Source organism: Ixodes scapularis, unplaced genomic scaffold (genome assembly GCF_016920785.2).
Source record: "Ixodes scapularis isolate PalLabHiFi unplaced genomic scaffold, ASM1692078v2 PGA_scaffold10__122_contigs__length_95168666, whole genome shotgun sequence".
NCBI lineage: Eukaryota > Metazoa > Arthropoda > Arachnida > Ixodida > Ixodidae > Ixodes > Ixodes scapularis.
The window spans coordinates 90,069,097-90,097,027 of record NW_024609836.1 but is presented as its reverse complement, the minus strand read 5'-3'; the positions used below and the strand labels follow the sequence as shown (position 1 = coordinate 90,097,027).

General features: G+C 47.7%; 1 protein-coding gene across 2 annotated transcripts; it reads right to left on the bottom strand.

Moving 5' to 3' along the window:
• Nucleotides 1–427: 427 nt before the first annotated feature.
• Nucleotides 428–27,931, bottom strand: LOC115316754 (gonadotropin-releasing hormone receptor). Of its 2 annotated transcripts, XM_029976205.3 has the most exons (4): nucleotides 26,173–27,931; nucleotides 23,218–23,422; nucleotides 12,506–12,655; nucleotides 428–1,038 (listed from the first exon to the last, which is right to left on the bottom strand). In XM_029976205.3, the coding sequence occupies exons 1-4, from the start codon at nucleotides 26,680–26,682 to the stop codon at nucleotides 440–442; spliced, it is 1,464 nt and encodes a 487-aa protein (XP_029832065.2). In that variant the 5' UTR covers nucleotides 26,683–27,931; the 3' UTR covers nucleotides 428–439. The 2 variants fall into 2 exon arrangements, with proteins under 2 accessions (XP_029832065.2, XP_029832066.2); XM_029976206.3 differs by lacking the exon at nucleotides 12,506–12,655.

Sequence of the window (27,931 nt, the reverse complement as noted above, 5' to 3'; positions counted from 1 at the left end):
CACATACATGCCTGCGTCGAAATGTGCTGGTGCTGTACACCGCGAAGCATCTGGGATCATGCCATTGGTATTGAGACTACAAAGCTCCAATCACTTTGCGGTCTCGTTGGCGAAACGATGTCGAGTCTCGGAGACCACCTGGCTATGGAAACAAGGGCAGTGAACGCCCTCGTCGTTGGATATACTGATCAAACGAAGACCAATTATGGTTGGGCCAAGTGCATCGCGGGGCAGCATGCACTCAGGAACATATAGTTTACTTGGCAACAGAGGCGGAAAACCGTGGAACCCCGAACCTCTGACTCAATTTATACGTACTGAAACCTCATTAACGGCACCACGGTACGAGTCAGTTTGGTTTATTGGAAGGAAGACTGCCAGCTACAGCTAACGTTGATAAAAGGCTCCCCCCCCCCCCCCCCCCCAAACAAATGAAGTGTCACACACTGTAACGGCCTCTCCTGGAACCAGTTACCTCACACACGCTCCTGTCAGGCCTATCCGAGCGCACACTGATTTCGACACTCTTGGGTTTCCCATCCACCGGGTAGAGCTTGTAGTCTGACGCGTGAATGTCAGACGAACATAAGGAACAGCAGTCCCTGTCCGGTTCGACACTCTTAACCACCGACGACGTGGGCTTCCAGGGCGAAGACACCACAGTTTTGCCCGAAGACCTCCTGCAGAGCAGACAACGTCCTCCGTCTCGGACACGTACCAGCGAGCCGCGCACCTTGTCGGTCAGCTTCTTGGAGCTGGTCGTGTAACTGCCGTACACGAGCGGATTGACGCACGAGTTGGACACGGCGAACATAAAGAGGGACGACTGGAGGTAGCCGTTGACGTGGCCGGCGCCGTCCGGGTCGAACTGGTACCAGAGGACCATGGTCACGTAGGGCGTCCAACACCAGAAGAAGGCCAGAACGATGATGACGGTGAGCCGGAGGGTTCGGTCGCGAGCCCGCTGGATGTGGCGGGTGTCCGAGCGACGGAGACGGAGGCGGCCACGGGCTGGGGCTGAGTCGGTTGCCTGGTCGGCTGCAGAAAGGGACAAAGGCAAGGGTGTCAGGGAGTTCGGAAGTTGCCTTACAATTCGACCACAGGTTCACACGGTGCTGGTTCACATAGCACCGTATTTTTTAATGTTTTCTGACGTTACGGAGAGGTCACCGACACTTTCGTGTATCGGATGTCACGTGCCAGGCTATCTCCCTGAACTGTAGCCAGGCTCAGTATAAAGCACAGACAGATGTCAGTGTGATCCGTACGTAAACTTTCGTAACGTAACGTCAAAAAAATGAAAGACGTTCACTACCCCCTGTGATGCCGAATTAGCGCAGCTCTTGAGGAGGAGTTTGGGAGGGTACGGACGGGACGGTATGCCCTTTTTCCTCATCGATACCGTCTCCCACTCCCTCCTCATCTACTCCTCCCGTGATCTCGCCTCCTCCCCCTCTTCTCCTCCCCTCTTCTTCCTCCCTTTCTCCTTTTCTTCACTCCTCCCTCCTTCTCCGCCCCCCTCCTCCCTCCCGCGCGGTGCATTATGGGAAACGTCCCATAATGCAATGCGCGCGTCACGGCGGTGCATCATGGGACGTTTCCCATAATGCACCGCGCGGTTACGCCGACGCGTTACGGTTACGCCGACGGCGACGGCGACGCCGCTCAAGCCGTAAACGGGCGCTTAAGAGCTGCGCTCTGAAACACCTGTTGTGTGAATTAAAGTTAGACCACCCTAAGAAGCTGGAAGTCGCATCATCCCCGTATTCCCAGTGAAAAATGGCGTCAGTATCATTAAGGGCGCACCATATTTTTTTAGTTGTTTTGCGAATAGCCTTAAGGAAGAGAGCCGGGGGGGGGGGGGGGGTAGGCAGAGAAGTAGAGAAAACTGGCACCTGGACCCCCCCCCCCCCCCCCCTCCTCCTCCTCAGTGCAGCAACTTTGTGTTCCTGTGCTGAGGGAAATGAAAGGGGGGGGGGGGGGGGGCGCATAAGCCTGTCAGGTATTGCGAAGACACTAAAAATCAAATAAAAAAATCGAAAAAAAAAATGCCAGCAGGAATTTTGCAAACATAAATATCACTTCATAATGACACATTGAAGAATTGATACAAATATGAGCATTTCAAATTGACCTGACTATCATGACGTAACGAATTGAGAACAGCATTCTTTAGCGTCCTTTTTGTACAGACGAAGAAAAAGAAGAAAAAAACGAACAAAGAAATAGTGCCTTTTCTAATGAAAGAATAATGGTGCAGCCTGTCTGGTGAACGCTCATGCTTATAAAATCCCGAAACAAGGAGAGAAAAAAAAGAAAAAGAACAAAAGGACAACGCAACGACGTCTCAAAATCGAGACGTCGTTTTGTTGTATTTTTTTTTTCTTTGTCTCTGGGTTTTTTTAAGTCTTCTAATTCTTGATGAGTGCGCCTTTGCTCATTGAATCGCGGCTTCTGCCGAGCTGATAACGCCTTTCACTAGAGTGCCTTCATGTTCGCTTTGGAACTTGAAGGCACCCTACCTTTCACAGCCCAGCTGACAAAGACGGTAGGCCGACTAGTAAACGATTGCTTATGAACGAAACCTGCAAGTTATCTTTGCCTCGGGGAACGCGAATCGCGATCGACGCAAAGTGATTCCTAGCGAATCACGGGGGGAGATAACCTTATTACACGAAGATGCTATCTGCGCAGATCCCATTATCGTGGAAAATCGTTAGCTCAACATCCTGTACGTTGCTCATGTATTCGCCCTTTCTTTGAAACTCAGTGGTGCCATCTATTGGGTAGCTCCGACACACTTCCGGTTCACGTATAGTCCCAAATTTTTTACTCATGATTATTTTATTATTAGAGGAAATGAAAAGTGCCCTGGGGAGGTTTCTGAGATCGCCTAAAAAAGGCGATAACTCACTCGGCTGGCTCTAAGCATCCTAGAAATCCCTAAATCATGAAGATACGCGGCCTATTTCCCTATTAACAAAAAGAAAAAAAAAAAAAAAGCAATCAAAGTTCTCAATACACCGAGGTCATCTCTGGCGACGGGAGGAGCATGTTCCGAAACCAGGACCACTCTCACCCAATAGCGAGCGAAGGATTCTTTACGCCTCCGACCGGTGGAACCGCGGAGTGATATCTCGAATGCGCGCGGCTCGTTGCCCATACAGCCCGGACTACGATTCAATCCAGCGAGTGCGCGCTCGAGAGCCAACGACCGGACAGATCACTCCCGCGGAAAAAAAGAAAAGAAACATAGTTCGTTGTTTTTAAGACGATCGTTGCAGTAATATGTTCCCTCTCCCCCCTAAAATTAACATTTTTAGACTACTCTTACTTGGTTATATCTACAAATGCACACACATTTTGTAACAACAGCGTTTTGCAATCTCAATGAAATGTCGCGTTTTCATTGGTCACATGTCGTCCTGGCTGCGCGACACAATGCTTGCCCATCGCCCGAGATAATTTCGGTCTTTGATCGCCTTTTTAAAAGGGAAGTCGGCCGCGCGTCGTTATGATTTATGAATTTCTAGGATGCGTATAGCCTGCAGAGTGAGTTATTGCCATACTTAGGCGATATCAAAAACCTCCTCACGGAACTTTTTGGTCTGAGAGTGGCCATTTCCAGAAGATGGCACGTATATATGATTTCGCAAATACTGCGAAACCCACCGTTTAGGTCAGAATCGGAAGTATGTGTGTGTGTGTGTGTGGGGGGGGGGGGGGGGGGGGAAGGGGGGGGGGGGCTATTTGCACACTGGGCCACCACGTTCTCTAACTCACGCGAGAAAGAACGAACACATGTGGGCACCGCGGGACAGTACACTTTGTAAATTGTGACTATTTTCACTACTGCATCTGACTGTGCGATCGATTTAGACACGATCAGTTTCAAGCCGCTTTATTGTGACGGCTTACAACCTGCTGCGCAACAACGCATTCGGTCATTAAAGTCACTGGATCCAGTGACTTTACCGGTCGTAAGTCGTCACAAGACGCTTAAAAATAGATCGTGTCTCAGTCGGTCGTATACAGTACATCAAAGGCTGGTCTGTGAACGGGCCTTTGCAAACATGGCCGCATTTGCGTGCTCAGAAACAAGGGCCGGCTTGCGGGAACAGCGTCTCAGCTGAGACTGGGTAAAAGAAAGCACTGCAAAGGCACGCGAGAGTCTTTAGATGCGGTTTGAGTCCCGCTCAGCTCGTGCGCTGGCTTTGGCAGTGCTTTTTTTTTTTTTTTTTCTTTCTACCAGTCTCGGCTGGGACGCTGTTTTTAGCTGGCCAAGCTGCCAGTGTTTGTAGCCATTAAAGGAATACTGAAGTCGATTCTGAGATCGTCCTTTTGTGGTGACAACTCAATCCAGACGCTCTAAGTATCCCAAAAAACCTGAAATCACAATTGTGCGTAGCTTATTTCCTCATTAAAAGCGTGTTTAAAAATCACGACACGCCCTTTTTGGTAAAAATTTTCTTCCAAGAGAAATGGTCGACGAAAGGCGGTTGTCAGCGAGTTGCAAGCGATGCCTGCTTCGCCCGCGGAGAAAAAGAGGAGTCTTATCCGAATGTGTACCTATACAACTCTCTTCGAAACAAGTTATAAAAAAATCGTTCGAAATCTGCGGGTAATGTAGGGCTTTCCTTGTGCCACACAATGTAGTCCGCGAGAAAGAAAGCTCCACACATTTTTCTGTTGCTTGGAGATGAATAGGTGGTTTTGTAAAATAGGACTTGGTATATGGGTGAACTAAAACATTTTAAACAATATAAGATCAAAAGCGACCTTTTTAAAAAATGACTTAAGTGCCCCTTTAGTATAAATAATACGTGACTAAATAAAAAAAAAAAAAAAAGACTCAAAACGTAGTAATCACGGGAGGAGAGGAGTTATCCCCGTGACTTCCCACTTATCTCTGGCATCACACCTTCCGTGGTAATCCTCCGGTTTTATTTTACCCTCTTGACGTCACGTGTGACGTCACGAGGGTAAAATTTCTTCGCTAAATTTAGCGTAAACTGTTTCCCGCTAAAATTAACGGAAAAAAATTAAATACATTTACAATTCCCGGTAATGCCGAATTAGAGCGCAGCTCTTGCGGAGGGGGAGGGGAGGGTACGGAGGAGGAGGATGCACACCTTTGTCGTGACCTTCACGAGTGACCGTGACGTCACGTGTGACATCATTATGGGAAACGTCCCATAATGCAACGCGCGGATCACGAGTGGGACCCGCACGTTGCATTATGCGACGTTTCCCATAATGCACCGCTCGGTTACGGTGACGCCGGCGCCGCTGAAGCCGCAAACGGGCGCCTAAAGGCCTGACCACACTAGCAGCGTGAACGGCGCCGCCGGTCGGCGCCGCTGCGCGGCACCGTCGTCCGGCGTCCCAACGCGAAATGTCCACATTGGCCTCCGTTTTGCGGTAGTCACGTGACAGCACTGGCTCTCGCGATCGCGCGCGCCTGCCTCCCGCCGGATTTTATGCTCTTTCGTCGTCTGCTCTTAGATTCTTCCGTTTCGGCTCTCATCTTTCGCATATATCAGCATCGAAATTGCAGTCGCTGCCTACATGGTAGGTGTCCATGATGACCTGGTGATCAGCGCGAATGTGATTATCCTAGCCTGCTCGTTGATCTTGCGACGTCGCCGCGCTCTGAAGGGAAGGAGACGCAGGTTTTGGGTCCGGCCGAGTTGGTTCTACCGAAACACCGAAGGACAGGTCAGTGCTTTGCTGCCCCGGCGGCGCGCCAGAAATGAAGGTATACTTTCGAGAGTGTCACCGAATAAACACAACATCCGTCAAAACACAGACGACATGCAACAAGTGCCACGGAGAAACTCACTTCTAATTCCGAATTTCTCTACTATAATTTCCCAACGGTTGTTCTTAGCGTCCATATCTAGGTAGTCTGACTGCGCCTTGTCATATAAAAAGGGAAACAGTCGCACAGTTTCGAGGAACCGCTCCGTTGGGAAAGGCATTGGGGGAAATAGGGATACCAGACGAAACAAAACGGCGCTACGTTCCTTCGGAACGTGAACAGTCTTGTACACGTTACTAAAAAAAAGTAATCGATTACAATTACTATTACTCTTGGCTAAAAAGTATTCGATTAGATTACTTGATTACTCGACGGCGAAAGTAATTGGACATTACTTAAAGAAGTAATCGTTACTTTTCCGATTACTTTATTGTGTGAAGACACATCTTTAGCGCTCATAACAATGAACTACTTCCAACTTATATTTCACATTTGCACAAGTATTGAAGAAGAAAAACTGGCTCCCTCTTCGTGGTCGTTGCACCTTCACAATGCAGACACAAGCGTAGAATTCGTTTGAAGACGTTTAATGATTTGGGCGTTCGCCAGTATGTGTGTGTGTGTGTAGGGGGGGGGGGGGGGGGAGTCGAGGAGGTTCTAGATCTTGTTGAGCTTGAGCAAGTGTTGTCGCTCAAAGTTTGCGTCGCTCATTTTATTATTCACATGTGGATGAGCTCGCATGTTATACAAACGAGCAGCAGCTCCAGGATTTGAAACGGATCATGTGTAGTATCCATTAGCGGAAGAGATCGCCCCAACCACTTCTCAACTCGAAACATTGCTTGTCACAAAAACCAAGTAGGAGAAATGGGGAAATATTTCAACTGCCTTTGTTATATTTTGCATCCGCTTTAGGCATTCTTCGGTTCTGGTTCTCTTAGGGGCCGCGAGTAGGTACCCTAAGCAGGATTTTTTTTTATTTCTGTGTGTGTGTGCGTGAGGGGGCTAGTTTGAACGAAGGACTCACAAAGCTACATTCTGCTTCCTCAAACTTTGCCCTGAATGGCCTTTGTCACTCACTGATGCTTCCCACTCCCAGTCCCAGCTAAAAAAAAAAAAAAAAAAGGATATTTCGCACAAATTGTACATAGAAAGAGATTGACCTCGTTTCCTATAGCTCCGCAAAAATCTTTCGTCTTTCCGTTCGAAAAAAAAAAAAAAGCAATTTTATTTTTGTTGTTTTATAAAAAAAAAGGCGTGTGCCGGGGGGAGGGGGGGGGGGGGGCGTGGACAAATTGTAACGGTTACAAGTAATTTTATTACTTCAAAAAGTAATCAGATTACTCTTGTGATTACTGCATAATAAAAGTAATCAAGTGATTACAAAATTACTCCAAAAAGTAATCGATTACAAGTAATTTGATTACTTGTAATGCGTACGGTACAAGTCTGAACGTGAAAGACGCGCGGAGAACCGGCTTGCTCGTTGCTATCGCATCGCAACGTCACTATCTACGCCATTTCCCATTGGCTTCCCTCTTCTGCGGCGAGGAGCGGCGAGCTTTGAACCGCGCAAGGACCGGTTGGCTCGGTGGCGCTGTACGGCGCGCCGCAGAAGGCGAAAACTGGTTTTCGTCGGCAGCCCGCGGCACCGAGCGTCGCGCCGCAAGCCTCCGCGACGCCAATGTGGTCGTGCCTTAAGAGCTGCGCTCTGAAAGTTCCCGTTATATTTAGTGAAAAACTTTTACCGTCGTGACGTCACACGTGACATCACGTGACCCTCCCCTGCGTACCCTCCCCTCCTCCTCCTCCTCAGGAGGTACGCTCTAATTCGGCGTTGCAGAGAACTGTAAGCGTCTTTAATTTTTTTTCGCCAAAACCCGTAGGTCGTAGTTCGTGCGTCCGTTTGTCAGGGCCATGCATGACGCCGAGAGGAGAGGGGGGTATAGGGTGAGGAGGTATCGTATTTACAGATTCAATGTCCCACCAAATACTTTACTAGGGGGAGTACAAGACACTCCCCACGCATGCATCGAAACAGACGCCAACGAACAACCGCGGAAACACGCGTGACGGCTGCAGCGGTACCGTCTTAGCATCCGCTACCCCTTCAACCGCACCGCATTCCGAGGCGTCGCCAGGTCAGTTCCCTGGCGGCGAGAGGAGGGGGGAGAGGTGTCTCAAGTAAACCACTCCACGGGGGAAGGATTCGGCGCGGCTGTCGTTCTGTCTAATGCAAATAAGGAAAGTGTCCTCTATTCCCTCTTAGTAAAGTATTTTGTCTTACTACGACGGCGGGAAAAGAGGGAGAGGGTGACGCGTGCTGACGTCAGCGCATCGGGCCAATACGAGCGTCGCACAGCTGGCGAGGAGCCAGATACGACCAGGCGCCGAGCCGCGTTGGAATCCGTCTCAGCTCAGTTGCCGCGCCGGCGATGGATGTGGTTCTTTCCACGAGTGATATGGCTGACTGAATGTTGGAATACAGTCAGCCATATCACGACAGAATAAAGCCGAGGCCACGTGTTGGCGACGTCAGGCAGAGAAAGGGAGAGCGTAAAGCGCGATGCAAACTAACCCGTTTTTGTGCGCGTGAAAGTCGTGCTCTTCCCCGAAATGGCGTATTTCGTGACGTCGCGCTGATTCCTTGCGCCTTCCGGGCAAGCATAAGAAAGTTGGAGGATTTCAACTTTTTCTCATAAGAAAGTTGGAGGATTTCAACTTTTTCTGAACGTGCTCGAAAACGCGCTGTGACGTATAGTAGGGCGCTCCTCTCTCTGGGTGGAGGGCACTAGTTCCGCTCCGCGTTTCTTCGCCGTCTGGCGCAGTTGCTCTCCGCTCGCCGGAAGGCGCACCTCCGAACCAACGCGCATGGTTGTGACTCAGAAAGCGCACCGGAAACTGCAAAAAACGTCACGAAATACGCAATTTCCGGGAAGTGCACGACCTACGCGCGCACAAAAACGTGTTGGTTTGGATCGCGCTTAAGCGTTGTTTGGCTGCTGCCGCACAGGCAAGGCGACGGAAGCGTGCAGCGGAAAGCCAAGAGGAAAGGCATTGGGCGCGTCAAGTCCGCACTCCTTTACTCCTACTCCGACGCTCCGAGTTTCATACTCCGAGCGCAGCAACTGAACGACGCATTGCGTACAGGAGCGCGACACACCGAGGCTGCCTTCCCAAATCTACTCGCATGAATCCGAGTGACCCTGGCGGATTATGTCACGTGACAACAAAAATAGAGGAACGCTGAACGCGGGTAGGTTTTCAAAAGTTAAGGTACAGAAACTTTACCGTAGGGTGGGATCGGGTGAATTTTGGAACACAGCCCGAAACTATCGATGAGCCCCACGAGCTCCTCTCGACCGCACGGTTATGACGAACCCGGCTTCTCCTGGATACGGGTGGCAAAGCCCAAATTATTTCAAATATAAATTAATTACGTGTGGGGCGGCAGTCTGAAGCCAAAGCGACGGCGTCGTTATGAAGTTTCTACGAACGTTTTAATATTCAAAAAGGTTCGAAGACTCGCTTCGTGTACATATATGAAAAGTTACCTTGACCGATCTATTTATTGACCAGGCATACTGTTCTGATTTAAATTAACGACAACATAATTGAACCCGCTCGTCGACGCAGGAAACCCTCCAATTTGTCAGAGATTCCGTCTCGCAGCTCGAGACGGAAGCTACACCGACACCGTCTCACCGTCGTTCGATAGCACGTCAATTCGTTTTTAGGCGGTATGCATGAACAAACCTTTTCCGCAACACTTAACTAATATATTTCGGCTTTCCAATCAAAGTATCTTGATTCGCTGGGCTGAGCAGGCAGCGTTCCGACTGTCATCTCATCTCAACTTTTCTGTTGCTCAGCTGTCGGCACGCTACCGTTCGATAGATGAATTCGTTTTTATGCGAGATGCATGACCTAACCCTTTTCGCAACGTTAACTAATGTTTCGGCTTTTCCATCTAAGTATCTTTATTCGCTGCGGCTGGGCTAAGCATTCCAAGCAGGGCAGCGGTCTGTCTTTTCATCGCAACTTTTTGTGTCGCCGAGCTATCGGCACGCTCGTTCGATAGATCAGTTCGTTTTCAGGCAAGACGCACGAACAAACCTTTTCCTCGACGCTCACTAATGTTTCGGCTTTCAAATCGAAGTATTTTCATCCGCTGGGCTAAGCATTAGAAAAGGGGCAGAGCGGTCCGAATGTCTCTTCATCTCGATAACATTTTTTTTTTTTTTTTTGTCGCTGTGCTATCGGCACGCTACAGTTTGAAAGATGAGCTTCTTTTTCAGGCGAGATGCAGGCACAAATCTTTCTCGGAACGCTAATTGCTGTTTTGGCTTTCAAATCAAATAGTTTTTACCTGCTCGATTAATCACTAATGACCTGAAAAGGGGCACCGGTCCGGCTACGCCTTTCGTCTCGACGGTCTCGACAGCAGCGCAGTCATCTTGTTTGTTTACGTGACGTCACGGAGCGCGAAAAAGTCACTCGCGCTCCGAGAAATTGTCGGTGCACGAAGAGCGCGCTCGAGTGCCGTGCTCGAGTGTCAGTCTCCGGTGGCACTCCTGTCAATTTAGTGGAAGGAGCGCCAAACTCTCGCGCTCCGGAGCACGGACTTAACGCGCTCCGGAGCACGGACTTAACGCGCCCAGGAAGGCGGTGAGAAAAAACCAATGCTAACGCATTTCCATCAAATGAGCCCCATTGATCGGCGAACAGTTTTTTTTTCTCGTCAAACGCGCGGTGTCTCAGCGACAAAAATAATCCAACGTTTATTAAATTTCTTTTGTGTGTGTGTGTGTCTGTGTGTGTGTGTGTGTGTAAAAAAAGAGGGGGGGGGGGGGAAGTCCAGTGCCGGATATACTTTAGCATCCGATTCCATCCTATCTATACATACTCGCGCCCCCTCCAGCCTCTTTTTTCATTCTTTTACCCAACGGTTTTCGTTTACACCCGATTGATTTCATGCAATCGTGGCGGCTTGTAAGAAGATCGGCTCTATACCAGCGCCGCACCCCGGTCAATAGTGGATATAATGACGACAAGTCTCAAGAGATGCGGTTCTTTTATGGAGAGGATGTTATGTACCTTGTTACCCGATCCTTGGCCGAGACTGGAGGAGGTGTATACAAACCTACTCCAGTTCCCGGAAGTCAGACTTCCACTACAACGTTTTTTTTTTTTTTTTAATTTTTTTTAATGGGTGTTTTTTTCTTTCTGTTTTTTTTTTATATTAGCTTTCACGAAACGGAAGACGTCAAATAGTGGGGCCCACTGCTTTCACGGCTTTCAGACTCCTACGTACTTTAGCGGATCCTCGAGTTTTCCAATGCCCTGCGGCGATGTCTGAAGGCAATAGAAGGAAATAAAAGCCAAAACGCAATACTAAAAATTAAGAAAAAAAAAAGCATTTTATATATTACAGAAACTTTTGAAAAACCGGAGACGACGGTCTTAGAAGACGAAACACACAATGTCTCAAATGCAGCTACTTACCTTGATTGGCAAAATAGTATATATACCATACTAACCCGTGACCAGGAAACAAACGAAGAGAAAATGAAAAGAGAAAGAGAACAACATAAAGACGTCTCAAATTTCTTTGGGACTTCGAGAAGTTTTGTGTCTCTCAGTTTTTCTCTTCGTTTGTTCCCTTGTGTCGGGGTTCATATCGCTTACCAGATTGCCTTCACCATTCCCCTTATTTCAGTACGCAGATACCATCTCCCAGGCATGTCTCCCGGCAATTCGCTCACGTCCCCTTGACCTTCAGCTGGAGTACTATCGGGGAAAAATGAAATGCGAACAGAGGAGCGCGTGGCTGGCGGTACAGGCTGCGCCGCCTGGAAGTGAGCCTAGGGGCGAGGGTGCGTGGCCTACTCCGATCTGTAGTACGCCCTTCGCTCTGCACTCCCCGAGCTTCAGCAGTGCGCCTCTTAGTGCGCTGAAAGCTATCACGGCTATCTTTGCTGGCTCAGCGTGTGCGGTGTGAAGAACCTTGCCGCACGCGCCGAGCAGCCAAAGATAGCGGTGTCAGCTTTCAGCGCACTGAGAGGCGCACTGCCGAAGTTTGGGAAGCGCAGAGCGAGGGGCTTGAATTCATCTGAGTAGGCCACGCACCCTCGCCCCTAGACTCACTTCCAGACGGCGCAGCCCGCACCGCCAGCCACGCGCTCCTCTGTTCGCATTTCATTTTTCCCCGATAGTACATCTAGACTTGACCTGAGTTCAAACCAACGACATGAACTCGTACAAAGCATTGCGAGCCTATCCTCCCCGTCACGGATTCGCCCAAGGAGTGACCGTCGCACATGCGTACGAAGGCGGAAGCCCGATAACGCGACATGAACATCAAAACAACGTGCTTTAAAATAAGTAAATAATAACAATAATAAACGGACGTTTTTTTTTCAATAGTAGTTTTTATTTTGTAACTAACCATTTTTCTGCTTTTAATTCAACGAAAAGATGCCAATATATTTATCCGTATTTATTTTTTACATATATTTCTCTCCCAGTGTTATCAACACGGACGTGAAACACTAACTTTCCGATGCAAAACTACCATCACAAATATACCCGAAGCTTTACTTACTTCTCGCCTCGAACATACACCTGCTGAAGAAACCTAATCAAGTTTGCATCTATCTTCAGCTGACCCCAGCGTTTTCCCTGGCTCACATTATCGTACGCTCCCTAGATGTCCAAATAAGCTACATGGTCATTGCTACATACGTTGGGACAGTGAAGAGTGTTGCCTGCATTCCGGAATGACATATCTCGAGCCACGATCGCGAGCAGTTCCGCCGTGCTCGCTGAGCAGGCGAACCGGGGGATCCTCGCTGGAACGCTTCCGGTTTTGGCCGCGGGAGGGCGGGCAACGTGCTGGAAACGCGAATAGATAAGGTGAACGAAGAGAGCCCCAAACATACACGTACACCCGATAAGAAGAATCGATAGACGGAACACCGAAACGTTTTCCGGTGTCACTTTCCGCGAGAGAAAGTAGCGTGCTATTAGTGCTAATTGGCGACGGCGTTTATTATATATTTTTATTTCTTATTGTTGCTTGCTTTGTGGCGTTGTAATATACCTAGGCACGAAATCAAATCTTTGTTGTCTATGTCTAAAGCAAACGCGAAACGTTTTTTTTTTTTTTTTTGCGATATTGGCGAGGTTAGTACAAGAATACCACCTGAGAGACAAGGCCTGTTCATGGCGTAGTCGTAAGTGGACCACCGACTTCTTCATACCGAAGTTAACTGACTCCTTTAATGGCAAAGATAGAACTTGACTTTAGTACGGAACCTCGATGGCAGTTTCCTATTGAAGCATCGAAAAGCAACACAGCGAAGAGTTGTCACAAAGTAAAGCGTTAACCATACAGTCTGTGTCAAATAGCCCGCCAGATACTCAACCTTTCTTCACATTGATATAGACTAGGAACCGAGGCGTTCGGTAATCTGCATATATAAATATTTTTTTTTTATACGATAGAAAATGTCAAAACAGAAATTCACGAACTCTTTGGTAAGGGCACTCAGTATATGGTGCCGCCTGATATAATCCACGTGCTTTTTTCTTCAGGTCCCTTATATCGGAGATGTACAATTTTGCCTTCTAAGGAGCATCTTCTTTTCGATAGTCATTTTCTGCTAGAAGATAGAAGATTTACTAAACTAGATGGTTAAAACGAGTAACGGGCGAGGATTTGCGTACAGCTAGCTGTCTTGAGACTTTCACGATTGTGTAATTTATGCCTTACTTAATCTAGTTTGGAGGACAGTACGTCATAGCGTCAAAGTGATTGTCAAGTAAAATCCGGAAGTAACTAAGGTTTTTCGCGGGTCGCGTAGAGTGAGCCTCAATAGTTGCTAGTGATTTTTGTAAAAAAAAGATGTAGCTCCATTATTTGTGAAATGCTTATGAATGTCATTTCAAAACTTTAAGCCAAATGTTTCAAGTTACAATGACAATGTTTTGCGTGATGACATCACATCACACACGGGTTCCTAAAGGCCGCAGGCGCTGGCATCGGACCTTCGATATGTATCGCATTTTTTTGTTAAGCTGTGTGTAGAAAAAGCTTAAAAGAGGGCCCGCCCACTCGTACTTGAAGTCGCTGCGGTCGGGGAGCAGGCGAAGCACTATTTTCTCGACAGCGGAGGGACTTGGAACGGGCAGATTACACCTGTCGGCGGAGCACTCCCGCATTCTCAGCCCGTCACTGACTACACAGAAACCGACGGTGCCAACTAATGTTATATTCGGCTGGCTGGACACTTTCGAGCGCTCCAGTCATCCGAGTCGGAGCTACCAGATCCCGGAGCGCCTCCGCATCGAAGCGAGAGAATCGGCGCGCCCAGCCGAACGCTCCTCAACTCTTCAGAGCGGCAAGCCGAGCGGATAGAGGGTGGCCTGCGCCCTAAGAGGATGGCGCGAGCCGCCCTCTAGCGGAACTTTGCTTCTCGGATTCAAAGGGTTAAGCAGTATTCAGTCATCCATCCATCCGTAAATCCTTGAAAAATGGCAACCGTCAATGCGGACGCTGATAAGTTCATCGCAAGCCAGCCGTGCCAAGCGGAAGTTCCTGCGAAACTATCAAAAAAGACAACATTACAGCTTGAAAACTCTCGTATACTTTTGTTCTTACCGCTTTGTCCGAGTAGGTTCGCACTATAGAAACATGGGCCTTGACCTTGGGCACCGTACAAGGTGCGTCAAACAACTCGGCAAACTTGGCTTCGTAAACACAGCCCTCGTCGTCGTCGTCGTCCGAGCTGCTGGTGTTGTCAATGTCTGCTAGCTTCGCCAGCTGCAATGACGGTGCCACCACTAACAATAAACGTCTTCTTTTCAACGACATTTCACCTCAATTCGGGGAGCACAACTCAACAATGACGGCGTCGAGACTGACGGCTGTTTTTCGCAGCCCTCTTTCTGCGGACTAGCTGCGTTCTCGCCGTCCGCTCCCAACACAGAAGCAAAATGGCGGAATGGCTGGGGTCACGTGACCGGTCGGCAGCCAGGTCTCTCGCGCGCTCCCACTTCCAAGTCAGAGCGCCTCAAATCAATCCGATTCGGAGGACGGCGAGAGTCGGAGCTTCGAGAGCGCTCCGAAAGAACCCGCCGAATATACTTGGAGCGCCTGGCATCGACCAGCCGAATGCACACCGGCTTTTCAGAGCGGTACAAGAGACTGAAAAGCGGCCAGCCGAATATACCATAAGCAAAACCGAAAACGGAACGTCATGGCTATCCTGGAGTTTCGCGAAGCAAGAAAAAGTGAAGTGGCGTGCACGGCGGAGGGAAAGATGTCATTACTTCGATTATTCAGTGTGCGTCGGACGGAGCAGTGTTCCCGTGAGAGTGAGAAAAGCGAAAAGAGAGAGGAAGCCAATGAAAAGCAGATGTAAAAGAAACGAGGGAGTTTCAGCGAAAAAGGGAAAGAGGGCACTGAAGCGTAATGGGAGACCGTCGACTCCGGTGTCCTCAAGCTGCCGAGGCTCATGAGAAGGCGGTGCATTGATTAGCAGCAAATAATTAAAGGGGTCATGAAACGCTTTTCCAACTTTTTCCTGTTTAGCTTTCCTCCTCAACTCATAAATCGCGCATTCCACCAAACAGTTCAAGAAGACGAAAAGAGGGGAGACCCCTCTTGGCTCCGAATCTGGTTTGTGTAACCGGACACAGCCATTTTCTCCCTAGAAGGTTAGCCCGTCGCTCAAAATTCAGACAAAAGTTGCTTTCCCCACCCCGTTCACCCCGAAGCTGACAGTACTGTGGAAGCTACGTGCTCGTTGGGCCAGCCAGACTTGCCACGTGATCACACTCTTTCGCGCATACTCATGCGTAGAGAATGAGGTCAGGTGATGAAAGGGAGGCGGCTGATTGGTCCGGCAAGCGCGTAGCTTCCACCGCAATATCAGCTTGGGGTTGAAGGGAATAAGTGTGGTCCGGTTTCGTGTGACGTGCGTTTGGACCCGATGAAGCGCTTTTGGGACCGCGGGTGTATCACAGTGAAAAGGCAGAGAGCTTACGAAGGGAAGGAGGTACGAAATAGTCCGCTGTGTTTTTAATTTTCGCACTGAACGTCAGGCTTTTGACTTTCTACCTTGTTTCTTTTGGCCCACTGAATGATGTGCTATCAGTAATATCCCAATATAAAATGATTTATCCCAACCCGAAATTCGTTTCATTGGCCCTTTAAAGAAATCTAAAAAAATCATTTTCTCTCGGTTGTCAATCGTAATAATGCAATATCATAAATTATTAGCAATACCCCTAGAGGCATGAAAAGTAGTACGGCTTCTAATGTTTTCATAGAAAAGAGTACGTGGGCTTGAGACGATTCGACTGATCCCCGCTTGGCTTGAAGGCCGGGAATGATGTACTAGTGCGCCCTAAAAATTCTGAAGCGTCTATTTTTCCACAAAGCACTTTGGACAGCTAGAGCTAATCGCTGCATTCTACGGAGAAACCTCGGCAAATACCGAGACTGAAAATGTGTTTACGCACATTGGGGCCTAAAAAAAAACATGTTTTGCGCATTGTTTATACGCTTCACGAAGTAGTTTTTACAAAACTTGCTTGTCGGTGAAAGACGCCACGCTTTTTGGCGTTCATAACGTGTACATCGTGATAAGATAACATATATCTCCTTTAAAATGCACCTATATATCTTAATAGAGCCTATTCAAAAGTACGCGCCAAGGCCTGTCCGCCATTTTGAGCATGTATTGGACAGGAGGCGGGCGTCATCGCTCGGCGAGAACTCGGACAATGTTCCATTGGACGGACTGGAGAGTGCGTCAATGAATGGACGAGGGAATATGCAGCTTCAGTGATGGCCATCACAGCAGCAGGGCACCTATATACCCGCCTATTGTCCTGTGCGTGTCAGTGTGCGCCAGAGTTTTCTAGCCTAAACATCCTGGCAAGAAACCGCTAGAAAAATCCTGGAGGCCCTTGCTAATGAGGCGACGGTGGACAACTGTGTGAGTGCGCCTTCCATACCACAAGGAAGTTGTCTATCTTAAAGGGGCAGCACCCTCAAGTAAATTAATTGTAATATAAATGAAAAAAAAAATCGGGTTATACATAAGCACTTCTTATGTGCTGTGAATGCGAAAGTATACAAGCCGCTCGTCCGCTTCCTTTGTCGTCTACTGCGTATTTTGCGTCGCCGGTCAGCGCGCGTGCTCCTTTGGGCACGCTCACCTCGGACGCTCCGTGTTAAGAGGATATCGCACCTCCCGAGCCCTATGCAATTTCAATGGCAACTTTTTAGTGTTTTTTCTCAAGAACCACTGCACGGATTGACTTGGGATTGGTTTTATTAGAAAGATAATAAAAAACTGAGTAATATTGTGGCGCTACATTTTTCGATATTTAAGCTTAAAATGTTCTACAGGAACTTAAAGGGACCATGAAATGATTTTAAAATCGAGTTTCATCCACCGCACGTCGTAAAAGCTGTGAAAAGAAACACAAAAACACAAAAATAGGGAGCCCAAAAAAATTATTTGCTATAGAACTTTTAAAAGAAAACTGGACTCTTTTGCGCCTTCCTTCCTTCGCCTGTTCACTACGATGCATACGCAGAATCGGTGCACGTCAGCCGAATCCACATCGCCTATTGGGTAAGAGCCTACCTCACCAGCACCGCGATCGTAAACAATAAATAGCCGGCGAATGTTTCCTAAAAGTTTTGTTAAATAATATTCAGATCCACATTTTGTAGCATAATTAGAGATGTGTGGCGAAAATTGCCAAATTTGATAATGCTGAGAGCCAAGCGCCATCTATCGTGTGGTAAACGAAGCAACTACTGCGCGTGCGCAGTAGGGCAGGGCCGCCAGTTACTTGGGTGACGGCGACCGACGAACATTTATTTTCTTTGTTTTCCTTCCTCTCAAAACTCTGACTGACTGAACGTTTATTTTTCTACGTGTTCTTCCCGCGCGTGCCGACTTCAAGCAGCAAGAAAACAGTACTTAAAACAGACCACGACGAACAAGAACGCTGGATTCACCGACTCCGACGAAGCGTATAGGCCTAGCAGGCATTCCGACTCGGCGCTGAGTTGCTTCGTCGCAAGACCGTCTGCCTACGACCGGCTGGCGTGCTAAATGGAATATGCCCGCGCGACCCTTGTGGACCCTTCCCGTATTATAGTTTGATCACTGACCTCAATTCTAGATTAAGAGGTGAGGAGGTCAATCTCTTCCCCTTGTTTTCCGAGGCAGTGTTGACGAACACTCGTCGAAAAGGGACTCTCGTCGATTCTATCTTCTTGTTTTGTGTGATATAGAGCTGAAATAAACGCCGTATGGATTGCCTTCGTAACACGGTATGTACACTTTGTTATTGGTATGCCATTTTTATTCTGACAGACTGCACGTCACTGTCGACCCCGGTCCAACCTTTCTTTGCCGAGTGTCGCGTCAGTATCGAGTTGCAATCGTAAAAGAACGGTCCCGAAGCGCTTACCAACAGCGCGAATACAAGACTTCCATCAAGCGCGCGCGTCCGCTCCGAGTGTAAGCAGGTATTTACGTGGCTCTTGCTGACACTCGTAGTTCAAACGTATCTTTTTTAACGTCGGCTCGCTCCTGCATCTCCGAGGCCGCGAAAAACGCCATCTACGTCGCTTTGCAAACGACTGACACGGGCCGGCCCTTCTGCCAACAATGACGGGGTGGTGACAAGACTCGCTGCACTTCCCAACAGGCATACCGGCGTATGGGACTAGTCCCATGCTGTCGCTGTAGCGCAACATATCTCATTGAATTTCGCTCAGCTGCGATGCGGCGATGAGAGGCGCCGATTCAGGAAATACGTCGGTGACATCAGCGCAGTAAAACCTACTGGCGCACCCCAACTCGTTGCCGCTAACACTCCCATTCTCCTACTGCCGAGAGAACTTCCGGTTCCGGAAACGGTCTACGTCACGGCTTCTTTTGCGGTCAGTTGGAGAGAATGAAAAAGTCGATATTTCAATAATTTTTTGTGTAAAAGTTAATAAACCGAGACGAAAACGGATGCCTGTTCGGCATTCAGTGAACATTGACGGTTTAATGTAAAAGTTATCTGGAAAATGTAAAAAGGTCATTTCATGGTCCCTTTAAAGATGATTGAAAAAGCCTTTTTTTCTCCGTTCCGGGCTTCATAAACATTTAAAAATAAACCGGGGCCTAAATATAAATTTAGGCACCACAACATTCAATACCAGGACTTTTTGAATATATCTCTTACAAGATCTTTTTTCCAGAAATTCTCATTGTAATAAAATTTAACTAAGTTTGTAGCCTATCAAAACGTCAAAAAATCCAGCTGTCAGATGGCACCATCTATGAGTGTGCCCGCAATACTTGCTCTTGAAATTACGTTATGTGTTATTGCGCCCCGGACTACTTGCATCTTCAAGGTCGTCGGGTTGAGAGTGGGGATTTTGAGGAAGAGTTCCTCTCGAAACAGATTTTTTTTTTCTACTTCTTTTTTTTTGTTTGGGGGCCGAAGGTATTTTGCGGGTTATCGCGATAGTGAGTAATAGGTTGTACATCGCCCCAGCGCGTCCTTGGGAGGATGTTCCATTCTTTGTTGGTGTTTTGGTGTCGCACCAATGCAAGTAAAAAGATTTTTTTTTTTTTGTTTGGCGGCGGAGATATTTAGCGGGTGGGTGAGAGTCATTAGTTTTCAATCGCCGGAGCGCGTCATTGGGAAGATGTTCCATTCCTTGTTGGCACTTCGGGTCAAGAAAATGGAAGTGAAAGATTTCACGCTTCAAGCGGTCCATGCGTGAGGCCTCAAGTTAGCAAATGCAGGCAGACAAAAGCTACCGAAGGGTCAAAGAGTAGATACTGTCTTACCACTTCTTTCTGTTCGAAATAGGATAGGTATAATTTGATCTGGCGATTTCAAATATTCTGCAGAGATGCATTTAAAATGTTTGCTTATTTTAAATGTGGAAGAAACATACGTGTGTTCGTCGATTTTGTTTTAATTTGGACATATATCACTTCAAATTTCACCACTCCCACTTGGTACACTGTCGTCCAATGGTCGGCGAGCTGTCATCCTGACGCTGAAACCGCCAAACCTAAATTCCTTGTCGAGTTGTTCTCTGCAAATTTCCCAGTCTGACTGGCACCAACCGCTAAGTTATTGCATCGGGCAAAAAGCGACAATTTTACACTAAGCGGCAAAACCCTCTATATACAGGCACATTCGGATAAAAGCCGCAAGCCGCTCTTCACACGTGTTCTCCCCGCACCCCCTCTCGAAACCCGAGACGTTTCTTAACGACCGGGGTCCGACTCTTCTCCAGCGACCCCCGCGGCTGCTCGAAGCCGCCCGCGAGTGGGGGCGGAAGACGCCCAAAAAATGCAGACACAAACATAGGCAGATAAAAAAAACACTGCCGACGCAACTGCAGAAAGATAGACTTTTCCAAAACAAATCTTACTTATTTCTAACAAAATCCTTCGTTACTTAACAAGCGCCCTCTAATAATTCAGCACTCCGGTGGAGTAGTGTATGAGATCCCGTTCACCTGGCGGAAGGTTTATGTGGGACAGTCCGGATGATGCATTAACGTAAGGCTCAGAGAACATGCGCTATCTGTCAAATCATCTCCGCCGGGGCACCTCGCTATACATGGGAGGGACTGTGGATGCGCCCCGCTGCTGCCCAGCACAAGGATTCTGAGGAGGTGTCCCGAGAAGTAAACTCGCGAGATTTCTGAAGCTGAAGCTGAACAAGAACATCGCAGTCATGCAAAACGAAGAAAGATAAAAAGCACAAGCGCTGGCGGGGATCGAACCCCAGCCAGCGGCGTGGGAGTCGTGCAGGCTGCTGACTGTTCGCAGACGGCAACGTACGTATAGCGATCAACCAAGAAGCTCAGCTTCAAGCCGTCACATGCCAATGTTGCTTGATGAACTTTTGAAAAGGTGCTATTCTCCACATGTTAGAAATTAGTAATGCTCCGCGAGGAGCCGGACTTTTTTTTTCTCCTACGGTTTTCAAAGTAAACTCCCAAGTACACACACACAGATATATATATATATATATATATATATATATATATATATATATGTATGTGTGTGCACTTGGGAGTGTACTTTGAAAACCGTAGGAGAAAAAAAAAGTCCGGCTCCTCGCGGAGCATTACTAATTTCTAACATGTGGAGAATAGCACCTTTTCAAAAGTTCATCAAGCAACATTGGCATATATATATATATATATATATATATATATATATATATATATATATATATATATATGAAGAGAAACGGCTGTTTGCGCTGTGTCAGTGAGCATGGTGAAACGCCATCTTCGGTAGGTCTGAACATATAGGATCGGTTTCGCTATTCGACGAGATCCCTATAGGGAGTATTCACTGGCGGTTATAGCTCTGTGCGCGAATGCTGAGCGCGTGCTGATGGCGAGCTTCCACAGTTCGTTTGCAACGTGCCTTCCGCACCATGAAGAGTGCCGGTCTTAGCAGCCTATTGATGTGAGCTCGTTCTGAGCATGCGCTCTAAAGAGCACCCACAAATATGGCGTCCAGTGAATACTCCCTATTGCAGCGCTTGGGTCTCCCGAGTGTTTTGCGGGAGTTGCAGACGATTCCCCATGCCCGAGTCCCACTAGAGCGACAAACAGACACAAAGGACAGTGACGAACCTCCAACACGTGCATCATGCTCGCGATGGTACTGTACCTTTGGCAGGCGTTTACTCGTTCGGTGCTCGCGAAGTAAGCACGAGGGATTGTAAGCCCTCCAAAGATACCCTCGCGTCCATGATGCTCCTGTTTCAACACAGCCTGCTGTATTCTGCAAAACCTGTCAAATCGCGAAAGACTCTGGTTTGAGGCTTTCTGTCGCACTCGTTTGGTTTGTCGCCTTATAGTGGGACTGGGGCATTAGAGTGTGTATATGGACCAACAAGCTGCTTACCCTCTTTGCCCACACCCGGTGTGGGTGTACTGCATGTGCGCAGAAACCAGACTCGCGCGCGATAAAGCGCATGCGCAGTGCCGACAGCAGCGCCACCTTAGTTGCGTGACTTCAGAGGCCCGAGTTGGTGTGTAGTCACTGACCGCAGACCGTGACCGGTCCTTAGCACATTTTTATCGCTACCCGGCCATGAAGATTGTGGCATTAGAGAGTCTTAGTAGATTGTTCCGATACGATACACACGGGAAGGCTTCGGCGGAGGATCGAACATCGTTATCGGAGTCATGTAGAACAATCTAACAAAACTCTCTATTAGCCGATGATAACGCACAAAAAACACATCCAGATCACATAAACGTAAAGATAACGAGCCCGGCGTTCCTTAATAAATGACTATAGTAACCTTCGGAGACCGGTTGAGTTGCAAAACTCGGTTCATCAGACTCGTCAGATACACCCGTGCCATGTTCCTAGATCGCGTACTAACTTTGGACGCCAAAGAGTTACATGCCCACTGCCTGGACTACTCAATCATCTTGCATGCCTTCTAAGTGATGTCACCCCTGGAAACAAAACTTTCATGTCTTAACACTGTATAAATCCGTACAACGCCTGTATGCAGTAAAACGGGCGTGCTTTTTTTAAAATTAATATTATTATTTTTTGTTCTCGTGTTGCCGTTGCTTGCCTTGTGGAGCACCGAGGGCTCGTGAATCTGTATAGAAACAGATTTTTTTTCATCGGTATCTTCCGTCGCTCATTAGGAAAAATAATATTTAAAAAAATGTTTTCAATGTTTTTACATATTCCGGTACCGGCGACCAGATGCTTCGGTGACTCCCCTTTGTAGTTCCTATCTGTCGTGTCATCACAACCAGGATTATCGATTGCCAGCGACGATTTTGGTGGTACGTAAACAACACGGTCAACGTTGACAGTCTGATGTTCCTCTTCTTATTTCGATAAGACCTCCTAGTAAGCGTTTCGCGGATCGTGGAAGGGCGACCACAGCTACGCTCTTGGTCGCGTACACTCTAAAAAAAAAAAAGGGGTGTATCGTTACACCCCTTGTCCCATATAATACACCCCCAAATTTCATTTCAACGTACAGCGCCCTACAGTCAAACAAACGGCCCCAAATTTTACGAGGGACTTGATAGCCGTGTGGTACAACTTATTAAAATACCTAATGTATGTGTTACATGACTACAAAAAAAAATAATCGGAGTTTTCTTGGCCCTACTGTAAAAACTCGGTGTTTTCTTTATGTGGTCTTTGATACGTACTTTAGCGGATTAATAAGTTATATCGCACCGTTATCATGCCCCTCGTAAAATTTGGGGCCGTCTGTTCGACTATAGGGCTGTGTACGTCGAAATGAAGTTTTCGGGTGCATTATATGGGACACAGGGGTGTAACGATACACCCTTTTACACCCTTTTTTCTTGAGAGTGTAGGTGGCCACTACCGCGGGACTCTTACCGGCGGACTCGGTGGAGCTTCGGCGAATCTCTGCCAGGATGCAGCCGTAGCAGAGCATGATGGCGGCCAGCGGCACTCCGTACAGCACGAGCAGGCAGAAGAGGTTGTAGGCGCGCTCGTGCCACGGCGACGGAAAGAAGGCGAACGTGACGCACTGGTAGAAACCCGGCATGGCCGGGTGCTCCATCACCCGGAAGATGAAGGCCTGGGGTGCGGAGGGGGTAACGACATTGGAAACATCGAACATTTCCCTATCTGATTTTCGAATAGACATTACGGAACTATATAATGGACCATTTTTGTGTTTACAAACACAAGGCGCGCCTTGCCTCCCGAGGGACTTCCGGTCTCTCCTTTTTAGGCAGGCCTTTCGAGCTTTGCTTATGCCACGATTGCTAAGGCACGTAAATGCTGCAGCAATGAGCAGGTTGGAGGATTAGCAACGTCCTTCTGTACCGTGCTATGCAAGATGAAAGGGGTGCGCGTTTGTTCATCTTACAATAGTATTTTAAAAACAAATTCCAAGGAATATCTCACTATCTGATCCTTTAGCGAAGCACCAGGAGAATAGCAGATAAAATATTACATTGACGTTTGCGAGGAGCACTGCTATGTTGGGGTTTGTATGTCCCTTGATTTGACCGGAAGTCAGCGGGGACGCAAAATGCTACCGCATCTCCTGGCGACCACTTCTAGGAAACTTTCTTATAGAAATTATGTCTTATGTAAGTTCTTATAGCAACTCACGTGTTCTTATATGGTCATGTGGCACATCGCATAAGTTTAACTTGGGTGACGCGTCGGCTTCTTGGGATCTCGGGAGGGGTATGAGGCGTGCTGCGTACAGATCGAAGCCGGATTAAAACGCCTGTCCTATAGTATGAACCGTCTAGTTCCTCATTTGTGAGATTGGGGAGACGAGAAGGTGGGTCATACACACACGCACACCCACCTACACACGAAGGTACGTGCACCCGTACACAATAAATCAAACACACACGTACAAACACGTTCACACAGATCGACTCACGCATATTCCCGTGTAAAAACAACACACGCATAAAAACATTCATATACATCTCCACGCACGTACGAACACATCTTTAAATCCGCACCGCGTGCAGAAACATCCACATGTTGTCGCACGAACACACACACACACGCGTCTTTGAAGGTAAAACTGCTCCCTGGTAAACATTGCTAACCGCACTCTTCGGGAAAAAGACAACAAACACAGAACAAGCCTTGGGTACTGCAACCCCCCAAACTGTTCCTTTGAATACTTCGTTCGTTTATTCTATAAAGCTTCAACCAGGGTTTAAGGATGTAAAACCAGACAAATCAGTCTATGTAAGACTACAACGAAACGAATCGAAGCTATATACTTACCGACCGACCCATGAATGTTCAAAAGAAAGTTGGAACAACTCATTTTTATGTATGCATTTGTTTATAATACACATAAAGAGTTGCCCGCAAACACATTCACTCCAACTAATTTGACTGCACAAATGCACAAGCAAGACCATATGGTGGAAAAAAAAAACAACATACGCGCTGAAACACACATGAGTTTACACATTTTTTCAGCCAGTAACCTATCGGGGGGGATCCTCCCGTTTTGATCTGTGACTTCAGAGTCGTTGCTTGCGCTGTGGTTGTAGAACTACCTTCTACCACGGTATGAATTGTAAGCTAAGTTACTTCTATTGGTTACTTTTTATGTTATCTTAAGTAATCGTATTACGACTTTTAGATTTAGTAACCGCCGTTTTCTATAAAAGCGAAGCTGAACTTTGTAGGAGAGACCATAGACCAACACGGTCTGTTTGGCAACCAGAATACCATGTCCCTAGCACCTGATTTTTCAGAGTAGTAGCCATCATTTTGTTGGGAGGCCACTGTGACGGAGCCCTGAAATAATTGGCAGCTGTAGAGCGTGTGCCGAAAAGTAATATATATATATATTTTTTTTTGTCTCCGCAAAAATAAACTATACATCACCGAACGCCCAAATGTTGCACTGGCGGCTCAAACTAGATGCCAAATTTTCTGAACTAACCGTTATTTCAGTCATAATTTAAAGATAATTTTCTGAACATTTCTATAGGAAACTGGCGCCCATTTTTGTCCGTTTTCGGTAACCGACGCCGTGGAGCTCCATGTGTTCTAGAGCTCTGTCGGCTGCCATTAATCCCATTAAAAATTTCTAAAAAATCCCCTATAACTTTTTATTGAGATAACGGTTAGTTTTGAAACTTTGGCACCTGGTTCGGACCAATAGAACTACATTTGGGCCGAGAATGAGCGTTAAGCGATGCATATTTATTTTTTTTCGGCGGAAACAACACTAAATTTTGTGGCGGGTGACATCCTGTATTTTGATACCGTTATTTGCCGAATTGTGTTGTATTAAGAACGGTGGGTTTTCATGATGATTTGTTTTATTTGCACACTCTGAATAATCACGTGACGTCACGGCGTAAAATCACGTCACATGGCACAGTGTCACGTTACATCACCTCACATCACACGACGCCACATTGTCAAGTCGTGGTGTCACATAATTTGGCGCGACGCTACCTGGTTAAGTGGCGTCATGTCGTCAAGTGAAGTCATGTCACGTAACACAGTGTCACATGAAACCGTGACGTCATACGGCCTGACGTCACGCGACGTGGTCACGTGTGCAACGGCACGTTTACACGACTTGACACCCAGCGACACTTGATCTAACGACATTGGGGACACCGTGATGTTCCGTTACACCCGACATTTCACCCTGAATCACGTGACACTGACCTCATAATACGTGGCCTTACGTGGTCTCAGAGCACACGCGGAAGCTCTCTTCTGCGGATGTATGATGCCGCGCCTGCGTCTACAGCTCAGTGACTCAGCGTTTTGCGCCTCTAGGTGAAGCGCTGGAAATGTGCACACAAGGGCGACCCCTACCTGTGGGGAGCTGCACACCAAGCTGGTATACCAGGCGGCGGCGAGCATCATCCTTCCCCTTCGGCGAGCATCGTGCACCTTGAACGGATGCAGCACGGCGAAGTAGCGGTCCACGCTGATACACACGAGCACCATCGAAGACAGGTAGGGTCCGAACGCCCTGAGCACCTGCATCACCTTGCACATGACGTTGCCCGCGGTCCACTGCACGGTGAGCCTCCAGATGATCTCCAGCGGAATCATGACGAAGGTGACGATTAGGTCGGCCACAACCAGATGCAGAATCATCAGCTTGATCCTGGACTTGCGGTGTCTCTCGCCGAAGAGGCTGAAGAACACGGACACGTTGCCAGCTGCGGCCGCGACAAAGAGCACCGAGTACACGATGACTTGAACGAGGGACAGGGTGTTGAAGGTCAGGTCGTCGGGCAGCGGAAAACTCGGCGAAGACGCGTTTTCGGGGCCACTAGAGGCGTGCGTACCGTGATGGTACGTCTGGTTATCAGCCATGAGGACTAGCGGCCGACAGTACTCACGTAGCTTCAGGGACCTGTCGCATGGGCATAGGGACCTGTCTCAAGGGGATCTGGTACTGGGATCTGGCATCGACCTGTCCCATCGAGATCATGCCCTAAGGCTCGTGTTTTGTCAAAAGATCCCAGCGGCGCGCCTTTTTCGGCTTCATGCCTTCGCCAGAGATGCGATACCGTCGAAAAAGTTTCACGCCTACTTTCCAGCGAACAAAGTGAGTAGATATCGACTACAGGCGATGATTCAACCCAGGACCTCCAAAACCGCTGTCATCTTTACGCACAAATAAAATATTAAAGAGAAAGTGGACGTCTGCCCAAAAGAAACGAACGGTAATATTTTAAATGAAGGAATCATTCTCCGGCGCCCCCGCTTCCCGACACCAAAGAGAGTTGACTTTGTTGCGGGGAGTTCGGTCTGCTCTGAGCCCAAGCTCCCATCTGATCGTTTTGATCGGAAGGCGGGAACACGGGGCTAGCGTGGATCGATCAGCGCATGCGCCATGGGCCCGACCAATGAGCGAGTCGGCGCTCATTTTATTTCATAGTTGCGCGGCGCGGTTAATTCTGTTGGTCTATGAGACTCGCGTGTTTCTCCATTACTTAATTTATAGCATTCCTGTTCTTCTTGACCATGAGGTAAGTAATAATATATTGATCGTGAGGTTGCTACTGATTAATAATTTTACTCGCAAAACAAAGGGCATAATAGGGCGCTGTGTGCTAGGTGTGATACAGGAATCGTTAACTGGTTTCTCTGAGGCACGGAAGACGAAAATCCCGCGATTCCGGTGACCTTGTACACTCTCGTCTGAAGGGTGCGAGCCTCAACTAAAAGGTAACGTTGAACCCTGCAAATGGGAACTTTAATTTGCAGCCCGCGCTCAGGTCTTGTGAATTGGGGTTCGCCTTTATTTTCTTTATTCAATTGAGTCTTGGAGTGTGACTCTATATGTCTTGGAGAAATGCGCGAAATGATTAACAAACCATAATATAAAAGTAATGATTCTATTTAGAAGCAGAAGACCATTTATAAGAGTATAGACTGGTTCGTGCGCTATACGTTCACACTGGGCTTCTACGGGAGTTTTCTTTGAATGTTTTTTTCTGAACTAATTACCTGACTTAACTGGTGATCTCTGTTTGCTCTCATCTGTGAAGACGACTAATAGTGATTCTGGTCCGGTGAAACGTAATAAGGTTTACGAGAAGGGTTAATAATAATAATA